The 17,759-nt window shown below is 37.9% G+C and overlaps 1 protein-coding gene across 12 annotated transcripts in view; it reads left to right on the top strand.

Annotated features, from left to right (window-relative positions):
- mcf2a (MCF.2 cell line derived transforming sequence a) overlaps window positions 1-17,759 on the top strand; it is a 46,945-nt gene that overhangs the window by 20,256 nt on the left and 8,930 nt on the right. For 11 of the 12 annotated variants that reach the window (XR_005130583.1, XR_001858261.2, XR_005130580.1 and 8 more), the window contains 18 exons: window positions 138-259; window positions 1,185-1,299; window positions 1,396-1,515; window positions 3,055-3,246; window positions 3,387-3,578; window positions 4,999-5,170; window positions 6,474-6,556; window positions 6,797-6,879; window positions 8,014-8,080; window positions 9,860-9,975; window positions 10,622-10,691; window positions 11,707-11,799; window positions 11,922-12,014; window positions 12,382-12,507; window positions 13,940-14,161; window positions 15,304-15,396; window positions 15,493-15,571; window positions 16,289-16,352. Coding sequence is in view for 6 of the 12 variants with exons in the window: in XM_017707119.2 (XP_017562608.1) it covers window positions 138-259; window positions 1,185-1,299; window positions 1,396-1,515; window positions 3,055-3,246; window positions 3,387-3,578; window positions 4,999-5,170; window positions 6,474-6,556; window positions 6,797-6,879; window positions 8,014-8,080; window positions 9,860-9,975; window positions 10,622-10,691; window positions 11,707-11,799; window positions 11,922-12,014; window positions 12,382-12,507; window positions 13,940-14,161; window positions 15,304-15,396; window positions 15,493-15,571; window positions 16,289-16,352 (2,102 nt within the window). In the remaining 6 variants the exon portion in view is untranslated. The remainder of the gene's footprint in view (window positions 1-137; window positions 260-1,184; window positions 1,300-1,395; window positions 1,516-3,054; window positions 3,247-3,386; window positions 3,579-4,998; window positions 5,171-6,473; window positions 6,557-6,796; window positions 6,880-8,013; window positions 8,081-9,859; window positions 9,976-10,621; window positions 10,692-11,706; window positions 11,800-11,921; window positions 12,015-12,381; window positions 12,508-13,939; window positions 14,162-15,303; window positions 15,397-15,492; window positions 15,572-16,288; window positions 16,353-17,759) is intronic. The other variant, XM_017707120.2, reaches the window with a different exon arrangement.

Below are 17,759 nucleotides of genomic sequence, written 5' to 3'. Positions count from 1 at the left end.
ACGCTCCCTTCACTGCTTCTTTGTCTGTGTTGTCATCACCCCTCTGATCACTTCAGGCTGTTTCTCTCTGGGCCTCTCCTGTGGCTTTAACAGACGTAGATGGTATGTGTTATTTGTGGTGGTGTTTTTGTGTGCAGGATGTTATCAAGTCGGTTATGAGGGAGGGGCGGCACCTGCTGTCCAGTCTAGAGGCTTCTGGGAAGGAAGAGGATAAAGACACACACTGGGATATATCACAGGACTGGGACACAGTGCAAAGGTATTTGCCAATAGGACTGCAGGTGGGGATACATTAGTAATGATCTTTTATGGCTTGTTCTGATTTCTTTACAGTTCGAATGGCTAAGGGATGATTTTTGGTAGCCTTTTTTTGTTTACACTGAAGCTCACTGTGTGGGCTAAATGAACACATGAAATACTCCATTAGCCAAAATCACAACATCATTAATAATATTTGCTGTTTAAGCCAAACTGGCTTTTTAAATTCAAATAAAAACATCAGTTCTATATTTTAATAACATGAATCAAGTAAAGTTTGAAAAAATTAAGAGGCAGCCAGCTATTTAGCTGAATATGTCATGCATAATTATTTTATGATATTTTTTGAACAGGTGTAGCAACAGCATTCAAATACAGCACATATGCACATTCCTAGTTCACGTTATTTACATTATAAGACTGAACAAAATCAAAATAATGTCTAGAGCAAAAAATCTGCTAATCTTGTCTGATTCTGATTATTCTTCCCTAACTGAAGATCATTCTACAATCAATGAATCTATCAACTATTATTTAATTAATTATCTTACACGATTACTTGATTTAGTGTGCGTTCTATTATCTTCTATACAATGATGTTCTAACCTTCACCATCCCTTCTTGGTAGCATTGTGTGATTAGGGGAGACTTAGCTAGTGGGTAGCATTGGAAAAGGCTAAATTGGGGGGCAAATTGGGGAAGGAAATTGCTTTTTCCATCATCATCCTCACTGACTGTCATCTGTTGCATTGGCACTTGTGAATCATCTGCCCATACTTATGGTTGATTAGATACAGCATTATGTGAAACCTTCTCTGAAATGACAGTCCACTGAGCAATGAGTGTTTGATTTAACAATGATATAAGAGCATTAGGGCTTAAAGCACAGTTCACTTCACTAGTCCTATTTTTTATTCCACTTGCAGACTACTAGCCCAGCTGAGAGACATGGAGATGGCTTTTGATGGTTTCTTCGATAAGCACCACCTCAAACTGCAGCAATACCTGCAACTGCTGAGATATGAGCACAGCTTCCAAGAGGTGTAAACCTCTAAAACTATATGCATAGTAGAGGGTCAGATGGCATTTAAGTTGTACCGGTGTGTAAGTGTGGAGTTGTATCTCTGTCTCTTTCAGATGGAGAGCTGTTTAGACAAGCTGAGTGCTCAGGAGAGGAAGGTGTTCATCACTGGAGACACACTGGCCCAGACAGATCAGACTATCAGAGAGCTGAATATCTTGGAGAAAAGAGTCATGGTAAATTAGCTACCACTCTGTTTCATTCACTGTGACCACACTTAAATGAATGTGTACAGGACTGGGCAAAAGAAAATGTAAAGTTATTTTTTGGGGGGGTAGGCATTTGTTTGCTAATTTATTCGTGCAATAAATTATGATTTTAAATACGCGATTGTATTAGCTTAATCCAGAGGAAGCCCAGCATTTGTACATTCCATGAAAAGTGTCATCTGAGTCCACTGCAATATTTGAGTAGTAAGGGATGTAAGGGATGTAAATCTGCTAATAAGTGTTTTTAAGCTTAAATACATTCATTCAAATTTCATTATTGACATGATTTATGGAACAATATAATTGCAAGTGAAAAAGGTATGTCATTTTATTAAGAATTCAGATTGTATTGATAGCAATGAAGGTTCTCAAATATTGCTAAATAAAAGCTGAATTAATATCAAACCTTTGCAGTGCTCAGATCTGTATCTGCATCTACATTAATAACAGTAAGTGACATCGTATAAGCCTTTAGGAAAGCTACTTCACAAAGATTTTGTGTGTATTCAAAATTGATAATTTGTTGTTTTCTGCATTCTTAACAGGGTGCGTCAATCATCACATCCACCCTGTTCCACAAAATAGACAGAGAAAACTGATTTTGGGGCCACCTTACAATCACATTGCCATTATAAAGAGTTTATTTGAGTTTTTTTTAATGTTTATTAATTAGGTCAAAAACATCTGAAACATCATTAATAAGCAATCTTAACACAAAAAGGGCAACAATGAAATGACGCTTGCCAAATAGTAAGCCAACAGTTTGCTTCTCTTACTTTGTCTATCTGCAGCCAGTATTACACCAGATATTCATGTTTTTCAAACAGAACAGGTCACTGTTGCCCTTTCTATTTATGTTACTTATTATTAATTTTTTTAAGGTATTTATTACCCAATTAACAGCCAAACCAATGGTAAACCATTCATAAACCCTTTATAAAGATAGTGTTATTGGAACATAGTATTTGATTTTTATTTATTTATTTATTTATTGCAATATTCACAGAAATGTCACATAATTTACTGTTAAACAACTGGTATTAGAAGTTCTAACTTTAAGGAAATCTGTTGTTTACTAAGAGCAAAATGTAATTGAAACTACAGAAGACCAAAAGTGTGATTTTTTTTTTTTTTTTTTTTTCCATAAAACAAATCGGTACTGATCTTGTCGAATGATTGAGTCACCATTCAGTATTTGGTTTGGATAAACAATTCTTTATTAACTGTAACTATAGTTCATTAGATTGACTGTACTTTATTAAGTTAAATCAGGTGTGCTAGTGGAGGACCATCACATGTCTTTACTAACCATCTCATGAGATATGAAGAAAATCAGATTTTCTAGTTTCATTGCTGCTTTAATGTATTTATTGTAATGCTGTATTGTATTTTTACACACAAAACACATTTACTCCCCAGATAAATTGTTTTAAATAGTTAAAACTTTTTTGCTGGTCTAAGGCATGTGTCCAAGCGTCTGTCTGACTGTATCTTCTGTGTGGTCAGGAGGAAATGGCCCGTGCCCAGGTGATGATACTGCATGGTCACCAGCTGGCTGCAGGACATCACTATGCCATGGCATTGATAATCCAGCGCTGCAATGAACTCAGACACCACTGCGACACACTGAGTTCTGCCATCAGTGCTAAACACAAAGCACTTACTCAAGTACAGACTTTACTGCAGCGCCTAGAGGAGGTGAGTTACTCATGCTTTCTCTCTATCTCCATTAGGAATCATCTGATTCTAAGGATCAGGAACATCTAATCATATTTCGGATTCAAAGTCAAAGGTTGTTTTAATGCATGTATTTTTATTCTCTGTATCCTATCTGGCAGGCCCAACGGTGGTGTGATGAGGGCACTTACCTTTTGGCCAATCAACTGGTAGATAAGGTGCAGTCTAAAGAAGGTGCTCAGGCAGCTCTGAAAGATATTGAGAAGTTTCAGGAGGGGGCGCCAGCGCTCCTTAGTGCAGGCTCCGACCTGCTCTTTATGGAATATGAGATTGTGCTCACTTCTCAGCTGCAGGTAAACTACCATTTTAGAAGACTGTTATTTAGTAGACTGCATTTAGTTGGAGCCAGTTAAAACAAAATGTATGATTGTTTCCTTATTGTTGACTTGGAAGGATTTAAAATAACAGAGACAGATTTACACAGTGACTGCCTTTGCAAATATAGATCAGCCAAGGGAGTGTCTGAACAGTTTCTTCTGTTTTGCATTGCAATTGATATAATGTCTGCTAAATCAGCTAAGAAGTAATGGAAGTTTAAAGTTACCATATTGCATCATGCAGAATGACTAATGACTCACACCCTTGTCTCAAACCCTGTAGAGCTTGTCTTAAACCCTGTAGAGACTTGCTTATGTTGTTTCTGATACTGTATGATATACTGTTACATATAAATATGGAAATCTTAAAAACAGTCCATTCTCATATCAAGCTCAGTCCATGCTAATCATCTGTTTCCCTAATCAGCTATGGACAGTGGATTTGCTATTTGGTATAGACATGATGTTGAAACATTAGCAGACTTGTATGTAGATGACTTTTATATTGTTTGAGCAATTAGTGGAAACATTTTCAAGCCCCCCACACCACTTCTTTCGATCGAGGTCTGAAACTTTGCCAGTTAACTAAACGCTGAATTTCCTTTCGATATATATTCCTGAAACCACTCCCTCTCACTGAAAGAATAATATCATTACTTTATGAATTAACTCTGTCCAGTAAAGTTGATTCATTGGAGGGAAATAAATCGTTGTGGGAGGAAGATTTACAGATTAATCTCACAGAGAGACAGAATGGGAATGAAGTCTTCAGTGTAAAATGCAAAGTTGTTGGACCAAAGTAAAACATTTTAATTGCCCAGAAATAGACCTGCTGTCATGCTGTCATTCATCTCCAGTCTTATCCATCACTTTATACTTATTGATCTAAAATTTGAAAAACAATATCAGAGGTTTTGAATGTGCAATGCAAATCTGATGCAGTGAAGGCATTGTTTGGGATTCTCCCTTTACAGAAGCAATCTCCAATCTTAAGTCCAATTTTGTAGTATTTCTGACCCTTTTGGCCAGATGCCTTATAGTGCTAAATTTGAAGTCGCCTGCCCCCCAACTCACTCTCTTTGGATTAGGGATACACTTCATCATGATACCCATGAACATATCTTATTGACTTTAAAATAAGATTGAATTAAATATGGCAGTCTTTTTTTTACCCCTTCCTAACTGTAAAATTTACTAATTGTAACAAAATGTTACAGAATTCACTGACATCTAACTAAAAAAAGGGCTAAAAATGTTTAAGTTTAATCCCTGTAAAGGATGTGTTAACTCATTCTCATTTAGAAAATGAACAAAACATCGTTAGACAAGGGTTTTCAAACTTTTGCATCTGACTTTAAGTACTGATGTGCAGTGTGTTGTGTTTTTACATGTCTAGAGCCACATAGAGAAGACATTTGAGAAGCATGCCTCGGTGCAGAATCTGATCCAGGCTAGACAGAACTGTCTGAAGAAACTTGCAGACAAACACGTGAGGCCAGTTCAGCTGGTGGCCCCTCGACCAGAGAACCCACCCCGCTCCAAGTCCCCAATCTTCTCTCCCAAACATGGTATGCTGATATAAGACTACCTACACATACACGGAACAGTTCAATTACACTGTCTTTTACCAAAATGCAAGTAGACATTAGTGAATACCTCTTCAGTTGATGTTTTCATTCAAGCCTGGAGAACTGACTGAACTGTATGAGGTCCCTTTGCTCTCAAATGAAACTGTCAAAAATATCCAGACAGAGCAACCAATGAGTAGCTTGGTGTGGGTTTGTCGAACTGTATCAGATGGGTTCAATTGGAAATCATTAAAAACTAGCCAAATGCTTTTTCCATAGAAAACATTAGAGTAAAAGTATATTACTGCAAACCAAAAGAACGTTTTGCAAAAATATTGTCTAAAAGCTAAATGTCAATAAATATGTTCTATTTTGTTATTGTTTTGGCAATTTGACTTTAAAAAATTGCTGCTTGCTTCCATCCTTTTGGCCTGTAGTGAATATGTTAGACTCCCTTTTATCCTTACTGCGCCTCAAGTGCTGCAAATCTCTACAACCTTTGTGTGAATGGGAGTGCCTTGCTCCATTCTCCATGCTGGATCATACAGGAGCTGTTTTCCCATTACACTCCTGGAAGAGGAGTAGAACTAATGAGAATGAAAGAATGTCTCAAAGCTGTGTAAAACAGAGAGATCAAGAGAGCCATGCCGGATGTGGTTAGGGTGAAAAGAGCACGCAGTATTAGCCTGACACACTGTGATCTTCACCCTCATCAAAGAGAAACTGCCAGTCACACAGAGTATAGAGTGGAGAGGAGTTAAGCGGGATTCTGTGGGTAACACTCAGGGTTTAGTGCCAGCACTTTAGAGACAAACCTGTCAGACCCAAAGGCAAGAGTGGATACGTAAGGCCAACTGACTGCCAACCCTGCTGGCCAGGTCTCTTCTTATTCCACCAATTAGCCAGGGAATCCTAAATCAGCCAGGGAGAGAGTAGTGAGTAGGGAGCCATCTGAGATTCACCTTGGCTCTCTGAGCTAGAAGAGTGTTTTAGCTTAATTATAAAATTGTGGGAGGAAAATGGAGGTAAAACAGGATATTATTGGTTAATGTTGTCCTTCCTCAGCTGCTAATGCAAAGTAATGCAATCAAAAATCAGAGCGTTTAGATTCTACATATTGATAGAAAATTGAAGGAAAACACAATTTTTGTCTTTTAAATGATACGTGAATGGCCAGGGAAATGAACTAACATGGAAACATTTGAATTCCAGGTTGACTTTAAATGCCCTTTTGCTAATGCGAGAATTGATTGTCTTCTCTAGCTTTTCCATTGTGAAGTTTGTTATTGATGTTTCTCTACAGATTTTAATTCCAGCTTAAAGTTCACCTTTGACCTTTCACTACCAGGCAAACGAACGTCACGAAAATGCCCCAACTCCAGAAAGGTAATAGGAGGATAACCAGTTTTTCATTTCAACATTTCATAGTAATATTGTCTCTTTCTGGGAAAAAGATCATCCTTTTTGTCCATTATCCTTTCTATGTAACATACAGTGCAGTTCTTCTGTTATAACAGTGTTATAGCAGTGATTGCACGACTAACATTTTAACATGCACTCACCAGCTTTTGTCCTGCATGGGCCTTAATTGTGTAGTAAATGGAGTCTTTCTGTGTTGTCTGTCAGATTGAGGTGATGCATGAGTATCAGAACCACAGCTCACTGCCCTACATTGTAGATGGGGAGGACAGTGCAGACCTGCTGAAACGGTGAGCTTGCTCTGTCTCTTGGCTGGTCGTTAGAGATGGGAGATAATGCAAAAATGACAAAAATGTAATTATTGTAAGCTAGTGTAACATTATTTTAGATTTAGAACCATTCCTATTGGTCCATACTAATACCAACTGTAGTGTCACATGATTCCATACCAAAAAGATTCAACACTTGTCTGAACTTATTGGATTGAACAAAGAAAATATCAGATTTTTGTCAACACAAATTCTGTTAAATTCAAATTAGTCAAATTAGTTCATAGTTTGTTATGTATTGTACATGTAAACAATGTGCAACACTTCATGATTTTTTGAGATGATGCAAAAACATAGAACTGCTGCTGGTGGTAAATTTTTTTGACAGAATCAAAACTATACTATATGCCCGAATGTTTGTAGACACCTGCTCATCCAATGTTTCTTTTGAAATCAAGGGAATTAATAGAGAGTCCGTCCTCCCATTGGTGCAATAACATCGTTTACCATTCTTGGGAGGTTTTATACTAGATGTTGGAACATTGCTGTGAAGATTTGATTCTAGCCACAAGACCATTTGTAAGGTCAGATACTGATGTTGGATGATTAGTTCTGAATCTCAGATGCCACTGTAACTCATCCCAAAGGTATTGGATGTAGCTCTACTGCTCAACAGCCCAAGGCTGGTGGGTTTAAACCCCCCCTCTAGATGACTCTTGGCTTTGGTTATGGTGACCTTAGGCACATGTGTGGCTGCTCCAGAGTGTTCCATTCTATTGCTAATGTTTTTCTATGTAGATCATACAAGCTTTATTTGTTTGCAATTGAACGCCTGTGTCAGCAATGGGAGCACCTTAAAGTAGCCGAATTCACTAATTAGGATGACTGTCTTGATACTTTTGGACATGTAGCAGGCTAGTGATATGATCAAACACAGCATCAATGACAGAACATTTTTTGGTGGAAAATGCAAGAGCTGTATTGCAGCGTGGTTATTCAGTTCTTTGCTCATATTTATGATTTATACTGTTATATCACCCAGACATACTGTCTTTGAGATTCCCACTTTGTGTCATAATGAATGGTATGGATGCAGACAGAATAAATATCTATTCATTTCTTTGCGTCATGATGCTGGTGTGTACTTTTCTCTAGGCATGTGATGAAGGAGCTGATCGAAACAGAGAGAATATATGTAGAAGAGCTTCTGGCTGTGCTGCTGGTAAGAGCATTGGAGATAAATAATCTGGAGTTCTGCTGAATTTGATTTTAATGAAAAACAGTCATGTAAATATAGAGGTGGGTAGTGAATAATTGAGTTACATTTACATCCGGTTACATTCACTTACATCACTAAAGTAAGAGTGTATGTATTTGTGCTTTTCTTAGTATTGTTTTAGGAGAAAATCTGGAGTTGAGTGTAGTATTCTGACATAAATAATATAGTGTGCACAGTTTTTATATATTTACGTATCAGCATCAGCAGATATGAGCATGGAAAATATTGAATATTAGCATCGGAGAGCAAGTGCCATAATGGTGTATTTGTAATATAAGATTTTTTTGTTAAAATGAAAAGAAGCAGCCTTACTGAGTCAGGAGAAAGTCACCCTGTAAAGTCTGAAGTAATAGATTAAAAGAGGCATTCAGATCACATCATACAACAACAACAACAACATTTATTTATAGAGTGTCTTTTACATGAACATGAACAAGGCAGCGGCGACAGTGGAAAGGAAAAATTTCCTAGGAGTAAGAGGATGAAAACTCGAGAGGAACCCAGGCTTAAAGGAGGAACCCATCCTCCTCTGTTCAACCCCGGATGAGAGAATGACATAGCTAATGAGATTTTATGACAAGATACAATAAAGGAACTTCCATAAATATTCTGATTAATCAGGAGGAAGTAATGTGAAGTTAGAACCATCTCATAGGTCCTCTGTCAAAGTGAGAGATTACATAATAATCTTTAATAATCTTTACATAATAACCTCACACACAGAGGCTTAGAGAAAAGCACCGGTTTCCAGCTGTTAAGGTCTCAAATTGCAAAATCAACATTATACTGATGAAGATATGATGACAATAGACAATAATTGACCAATTATATCATTGAACACTTTTTCTACATGCTCACAAACATTGGATTCATCTGCTTGGGGAAGGTGTTACATATGTTACAATAGGACAATGCACGTGCACTCAGTTAACTGTTTGAGGTGCCAGTATTTGAATACTAAAATAATTTCTTACTCCTTCTGTTTCGGCACAGGACGATGGAGAAAATATCCAGGCTAGGAATTCAATGAAATACCACTTTTATGTTTAGCTTTAATGTGAACATGTTGTCAAGAACGTGTTGTTATTGATGCAATTGAGAAGACAGATGTAGTGTGGCTTTATTGCAAACGAGGGTATCTAGCCATTGTTAGTCAGGTTCAGAAACAAGTGGAAAAAAGTTTCTCTGACATATTAACATGTTGGCACATCGTCCACTGAGGAGAAGAGACCTCATGCCGGTCCTTATCAGCATCCAACGGTGTACCAGTTAGCTGTAGTTTAGCTTGTATCTGAATAGGTGGGCTCCATTACTCATCCAAAACAAAAAAACAATTCCTGAACTTCTTTTGAATAATCATGCATGTTTTCAAATATATTCCTTTGCTTACAGCTAAATTTTTGTGCTACTAAATCTAGCTTCGTCTTCTAGCTACCACCTAGAAGTGTACTTTAACTGACTTTTTTCTTTTGTGTTTTTTGTGTTTTTCCTTCCTCGCGGTTAACTGGATATCCATTCATTACGTAGTACACAGTGTAGCTTTGAGTTTTGAGTTTTTCTTCTTCTTTTGTTTTTTTCTGCTTATGTTGCTTCTTTCCCTAGTGTACTTTTACTTTAATGAGTTAATAACATTTTTACTTTTAGTTTTCTCTGCCCACCTCAATGTGTAAATAGAGATACAGTAGGTTGCTGATGTGTGTTGCTGGTGTTGAACTCCTGCAGGGCTACAGGGCTGAGATGGACAACCCCTCGCTCTCTGCTCTCCTGCCCACCAGTCTACGCAACAAGAGAGATATTCTGTTTGGAAACATGCCTGATATCTACAATTTTCACAGCAGGCAAGGCCACGAACACACACGCACACACACTCACGCACATGCACACACGTTCTTCAGAACTTCATTATCCTACTGCTGAGAGGAATAGCACCATGCAAACTAATACAGCAGAAGAGTGATAAGTGATTCCTGTTTCCTGTGAGATAAAACAACCTGCTGAAAAAAGCCATCCACACACACCCAGTAGCTCAGTGGCTTAGAGCAGCACGTTTTCCTCACACACCTTCACACAGCTCTGTGGGAACAATTTTTACATTTTTTTTTCCCACTTTCAAATGCAACTTATCCGGTTTGTGCAGCTCCGTTTGTTAGTGCCTTTGAAAACCAGTTCCGCCCGCTGGGTCTCCAGCCCTGCTGGGCCAGATTGCCAAATTGGATGCCTGCGTGAAGCTGTTCTGCCAATTAAAGCGTCTTAATTACCGCTAAATGGCTGTTGGTCAAATAAGGATTGGATTAAGCCAATGAGAACACAGCTGGAGGGAAGAGCAGCAGCTGGGGGAGCTTTCAGGGAGTATCTGTGTGACCTCTCGTTGGGTGTCAGTCATTCTCCGTGTGGTTCGGGTAGTCAGGGGGCTTTAGTTTGACTGAATAGTAAGGATCCAAAGTGATGTGCTGCAGTATCTGACTAATGACCTCTGATTCCTAGGCTCTTCCTGAAGGACCTGGAGAGCTGTCTGGAGCTGCCTGAGGCTGTGGGAGCATGTTTTCTAGAGCGGGTGAGGAATAGCGTGTATCATGTAACAACACATAACCACACATATAGCATATAGTATCCTTTCCCTACATTAGATTTATGTGGATAATTCCAGCATAACTAAAAAATGCTAGCCAAAAATTCTAGTTAAAAAGTAAAAAATTATAAATTATATTTTTTCTTGAAAAACACAAAGGAACTACTTTAATGCAGAAAATGTGTTTTGGTAGTGACAGTTCTTAATTTAGACACTGATTTTTAGATTTTTGGATTAATTTATTTCAAAACAGTGGTATATAACTGCTCACTGTGTGGTCATGAAGGACAGGGATGCTGTGAAATGCAGGGGTGTGACTAAAAAAGCTCCGCCTATTTACTGAAAGTCCTGTTTCAGTAGTGACATGAACGTGTGGGACAGCTTTTTAAAAAAAAATTTATCATTTGAATTAAACTCATGAAAAATTTCTATCTACTTTAAAATAAGCCAAAAATATCTTTACAAAAACAACAATGGAAAAAGAGTAAGCATAATTTTAACAAGTTGAAGTTCGGGACAGCCACCTCCCAGTAGAAAGTATACATTTATTTTAATACTACTTCTGTTAATGCACTGGATTTAAATAGATCATAACATAATCCTCTGAAAACATTCAATTTAAGAGATATCACACCATTTCTGTTGGTCCAAATTTCTATGTTTATAATATAACTGTTCAGCTATAAACAATCATTAAGAGCTGTTTGATGTCAGATGCTTCATTCATAGAAAATCATCCTAAGTCAGAATTGTTCACAGAGGTGAATAAAATACCTCATAAGTCTCACATAAAGCTATTACATGACATTGTTATGAATGCACTGCCAGAAACATTGTTTTACAATAATTTCAAGATAGTATTTAAGCCTGAAATTATTATTTTTTCATTGATTTGTTTTTAAACCTATTCAAACCAAACCATAATCAAATTTTAAAAACTATCAAAACAAATGTTGATATGAGGTATGCTGTGTGAGAATACTCTACATTTGTTTTTCAGAAAGAAAACTTCAAAGTGTATGAATGTTACTGCCAGAATAAGCCACGATCAGAGTCCTTATGGAGACAGTTTTCTGACTGTGCCTTTTTCCAGGTATTAAAAACACTATAAAATCTACAGCCTGTAAAGTGTGCAGGGATTAATATTGTTTGGCTTACTGCCATATTCAGTATCTACTGTGTGACTGTATGATTCTCCATTTGACTGTTTTTTAGGAGTGCCAAAAGAAACTGGAACACAAATTGGCTCTAGATTCATACCTGTTGAAGCCAGTCCAGCGCCTTACCAAGTACCAGCTCTTACTGAAGGTCAGAACAAATATAATAATGTGTCCACACAGTTACAGTACATACTAATACAAGCCTATTTACCTATTCAGCTGTTCAGTGTAGTTTGGGACAGTTGACTTTTCAGGCATACACATCTGTTGATCTGTCAGTCACATTACAGCATTGATCCTCAGCATGTCATGCTGGATATATAACTACATTGTGAAGACTATTTACAAAATACAAAAAATTTGCTACTTCAGTAACTGTTTAATACTGTACAAAATGTGTTGACTATATATGGTTATACATCAATTTTGTGTCTGTATTGGATACAGTGATTTGTTTTTAAATGCAAGATCCTCTTCCTTTGTTTCTAAGCATCTGTATGTCTGTGTGTGCACAGGAGTTACTGAAGTACAGCTCAGGTTGTGAGAGGGTTTCTGAACTGCAGGGGGCACTAGCTGCTATGCTAGACTTGCTCAAATCTGTTAATGACTCCATGCACCAGATTGCAATCACAGGATATGAGGTGAACACTGTGGCCCTACTAGCATTTTGTGTTGTATAGTGTTTCACATTTCAGATGTGTCCAGGTAAATCGGATATCTGAGTGTAATATATGATGTTACAGAGATCTTATTAATTTAATGAACAATACTGTGCAAAAGTAACCTTTTAATTTCCAGTCTAATCAGTCATTAAGTCCAAATTAGTAATTTCTTGGTATGTCAGTATCTGACATAAAAACAGAAAACATATTCAACTGATAATTACACAAAACCTCAACCTCATAAACTCATAAAGCATATTGAATGTCCACCCCTTGTCTTTATTGCAGCTTTCACTTTTTTAAAGAAATCTGCAGGGATATTTTTTCACACCTCCAGAGTTCAGTGTTAGAAGTCGCATTTTCAGTTCAGTTCAGTCAGTTGCATTTTGTGCTTTTCACAATCTAAAAATCTCAATGACAAATTTAGACTTATCAATTCATAAAACCTTACTTCACATTTCAGATGTGCTGTTTCACTTTTCTACTGCAAATTTTCTCCCTTTTAGTGTATTTCCTTTTCTCAGTAATGGCTTCTTGAGAGCTGCGTTGTCTTCTCACAGTGGAAGGATGGACAAAAACTTTTTTTTGAACGTTTTTCAGATCTGAAGCAAGAGTGGAGCTTGATTTTCTCCTCTCTCTCAAAGATAAAATGTAGCCACTCTTTATCTATTTGGTGACGTTGCGTGGTTGTTAGGAGACCTTATCATTACCATTTCTTTTGCAAGTGGATTATCTTATATCTAGTCTTAGATCTCCTTAAGCCATTTAGCCACAACTAAGGTGTGTTTGGGTAGTTGCTTGTGTGAATGTTAGTGTCTCTTTGAAGGGGAACATAATGTCAATGATTCCCTTTAGGAACAGCTTTTGTTGGGAGGACGCAGCTGTAACTCAGTGGTTTTAGGATTAAAAGGATGGAGAAGTTAAAGTGGCAGTACGGTAAAGATTGGACAAATGAAATACTTTTTATATTTTTAAATAAATTTGATGTTATACTGTGTTGTAGGTTGTTGTGTGTTGTTCTGTTAAATATATATTTCCTACTGTTTTCTGAATAGCTTGTACTTACAGACTGTTGTGACTGGAAATTAAACAAATAACAGGTTGGTGTTAGATTTTTGCACTGTTAAGGAATAGGTGGTTAAGATCTGGGTGCATATATATATATATATATATATATATATATATATATATATATATATATATATATATATATATATAATTTCAAACATTATTTCTCAGCTTTACTTTTCCAATATAAGGAGAGATCAGGAATGGTCCTATTTGCCAGTAAACACTTTAGTTTTAAGCTGTTCTGCTTATTTAGAAATCCTGGTTGAATCAGGGGCTGATGCAGGACTGACCTACAGTGTGATGTCAGGTATGTTTCATCACTCTGCTGTTCGTGTGTTAGGGTGATCTGACTGATTTGGGCCGGGTCCTGATGCAGGGCTCCTTCAGTGTGTGGATTGGTCATAAAAAGGGTCCTACGCGGATGAAGGATCTGACGCGCTTTAAGCCCATGCAGAGGCACCTTTTCCTGCATGAGCGAGCACTGCTGTTTTGTAAGCGTAGGGAGGAGCACGGCGAGAACGCTGACAAAACCCCCTCCTACAGCTTCAAACACTGTCTAAAGGTAGACCACCTCATGCTGTTAGGCTGATATATCCACTGTGTAATACATCCACTAGCATGTGCTAATTTCCTTCACTGATTTCAGTAATGAAATACAGAAGGGGAAGATGTAGTAGTCATGCAGAAGGAAGGCTTCAGTTTTTTCTGCAAGGCCAAATGTATTTCAGTAGTCTAAATACTTCATCTGTTTAAAGAGATTAAACCAATTCTGTTGTCAATTGCAAGATGTGTAAGACTACACAGAAATTCAGCAGAACTACAGTGTTCACTGCCTTCTGATTTCTTCGTTTTGGCATATTTATGTTTCAGATCATCAAACAAAATTTAATATAAGACAAAGACAATCTGAATAAAACACAAAATACATTATTAAATTATCATCATGGTATCCAAGGGAGAGTTGCTAGGTGAAAACTATTACTAACCATAAAGGCTCGCCTCACATTTGCAAAAAACACAATCACCCCCAAGACTTGTTCTGTGGACTGATGAGTCAAAAGTGGAACTTCTTTGGAAGACAGGGGTCCTGTTACACCTCGTGTGAAGCTCACACATCATTCTACAATAAGAACATCATACCACAAGAAAATATGGTGGTGGTAGTGTGATGGTGTGGGGTGCTTTGGTCCTTCAGGGCCTGGGTAACTTGTTATATTTAACATAACTATGAATTCCTGCAGTACAATGTCTGGTCATCATTTCGTGATCTGAAACTCAAGCGCAGTTGGGTTATGCAGAAACAACAAACCAAAACACAAGAGTAAGTCCACCTCTGAGTGGTCTGGTCAAAGTAATGACTTGAACCCCATTGAGATTCTGAGGCAGGACCTTAAACAGGCAGTGTACCTAAGAACAACCTAAGAGTAGCTCGGTCAATTTGTATTGAAGTCCCTGTAGTTACTGAATAAGTCTTAGTATGTAATAAGCCTGGGATTTTAAGGGGTTAAATTAGTTCAATATTAAAAACATTCATGCACCTTTTAGTGCAGAGACACGAACCTACAAAAAATACTAGACTTGACATATAGCATAATTTCCTGAGCACGTATTTGTGTGTATTGTACCACGAAAATATCAATAAGTGGTCATGCATTTTGTAAGCCAGTAAGTACTTGCTGTGAGTGGGTTTGCTGCTTCTTCCAGATGAGTGCGGTGGGCATCACAGAGAATGTAAAAGGAGATGTGAAGAAGTTTGAGATTTGGTACAGTGGCAGAGAGGAGGTGTACGTGGTGCAGGTGAGCTCATCCTCGTGGGTTTAGGCCAAGCGTTTGTGTGGGCTCAGCTATTTCGCTCTCACATGGTTATACTTCTCTCTTTTCTCTGATTCTAAGGCACCAACAGTGGAGGTGAAGCTAGCCTGGCTGAACGAGATGAGAAAAATCCTTACCAACCAGCAGAAAATACTCAAAGGTCTCTTTTATACTGTTGGATAGATTTGAGATTAGGGCCCGACATTAAGGTACCACTTTCTTTCGCTCTTTACATTGACTTCTAAGGTGGCGGTCACCCGCAATTCACCATTATTGCACCTTTATGTAAAGAAAATTTGAGAAATTATAAAACAAATAGGAAAAATTTAACAGAATTCACCAAAAGCCCTTCCTCTAGTGCTGACATAATTACATTATTTTAGCAGTTTATCAGTTAAAAGAGCACTTTTTAATTTTTTTTTATTAAAAAAAGTTGAGAGTGAAATTTAGCACACACTTCCTCTGAGTCGCGTGAAGACACTGCAGCTTTTCAAATAGCTGCTGAAACATCATGATGCTTGGGGGAGAATGCTGACTGCTATTCAGTTAATGCTAGCGCACATTAGCTAGCACTGCTGGCGATTAGCTAGCACTGCTGGTGATCAAACTCGCAGTGGCTGATTCTCATATGGTTGTTGCAGTCGGAGAAGTAAAGCACTGTATAACTAAAACTGGAGGAGTCTGTTTAATTTTTGACCATATTAAATTATACTGGTTGATATTAGTGGTTGTCTGAATATTTACTTCCTTTAAATTTGGATCAGTAGCAGTGACATAATTTCAGGCCAGGCCCCTAAAGAGACTTCATGCTCTTTAACTGCTCATTTGTCCTGCTTATTCAACTTCTTTCCTTTCCTTTGCTCTGTGTTTGGTTCAGAGGAATTGTGTCACTTGAGCCCGCTGGCTGAGCAGATGCAGCTGTCTCCACCCCTCTCTGAGAGGTAAATGTTTTTGTGTGTTGATGCCTTTTATACAGTAAGAACTGACACTCGGCGCGCTTAGCAGCAGTCTATCTGTTCTCCCACTCCTTTGCTTCTTTAGCTTCTGATCTTTCCTACCTAATACCTCCCTTCCCCGCTCTTAGACCTCCTACTGCTTCAACCATGTACTTTACGTGTAGAATTGGAGCAATGCGTCTGTGCACACAACTGCTCAAAAGTTTGGAATCACTATACAGTGTAGATTGAATTATGACTTAACTTCATACCAATAAGTTTTAGATGTCTTATTCAATATATTAAGTTCTCAGGCATGAGCAAGATGAAATCAAATGATAAATAATTTACCGTATTTATTTCTTGTCTAGTTATATTGCCTTGAGATTTAATGACTACTTTTCAGCTTCAAGGCATTATGAATGTTAATTTTATTATAACTTAATTCTTAATGCCATTATAATTTTGTACTTTTTATTTCTTCTCTCACTTATTGTGGAAGAATCTACAGTCTTTAGCTTCCGGCAACATATTTGTGACCTTTGAAGTTACTAGCATCACATACAAACATACAAATAATTTTTATAGAGACCCAATTTCAAAAAAGTTGGCAGAGTAGATAACATGCAACTGAAAACAGTAAGCAGTGATTTATAAATCTACTTTCACCTGTATTTGAAGAAAAACAGTCCAAAGACAAGATATTTGATGTTTTACATTATGAACTTCATTATTTTTGTAAATGTACGCTCATTCAGAAATGGATGCCTGTAACACATTCCAAAAAAGTTGAGAATGCTGTGAAACATTTTAAACAGATGATGCAGTTGTAGCACTCTGTGTTCTACTCCTGAAGGCGGGCATGATGTTGGCAGGAGTCATTTCACTTTTTATTTCACACACAGAACATGAAATGAAACTTGCTTTCTCTCCCCTCTCTTCCCTCTCTTCTCACTTTAAAGCACCTCCCTGTTACCATCCTTGCTTCATTAGCTCTGCCACTAAGTTCAAACGTCAGGCATAGTTTGGTGGCCTGACTGTGGAACAGGAGGTGGGGCTCAGGAGGTGGAGCTCAAGTACAAGCCTCACACCTCTTGCAGCTGTCATCAGCCTCCTAGCATCTCTCATGGCCTTTGTTGGTGCAGGGGTTCTCAGACGTCGTTATGACATTGCCTCTTGGGACTGTTGTTATTCTCCCTCCAGCTCTTGCGGCTGTCATACTCCTCTTGTTGTCTCTTGTGCTCCTTGTTGGCACAGGCATTGAGTACTGCCTTCCCACCACCTCTCGTGGCTGTTGACAGTCGATGGGTTGGGTGCCTAGCACAACAATTATGCTTAAATGTAAAAGCAGCATCCAGGAAAGACCTAGCCATTTATGAACAAAGATGGTTGAGGTTCACCCCTTAGCAAAAA

This window comes from Pygocentrus nattereri, chromosome 8 (genome assembly GCF_015220715.1).
Source record: "Pygocentrus nattereri isolate fPygNat1 chromosome 8, fPygNat1.pri, whole genome shotgun sequence".
In the NCBI taxonomy this organism is placed as follows: Eukaryota; Metazoa; Chordata; class Actinopteri; order Characiformes; family Serrasalmidae; genus Pygocentrus; species Pygocentrus nattereri.
This window is presented reverse-complemented; position numbering and strand designations above follow the sequence as displayed.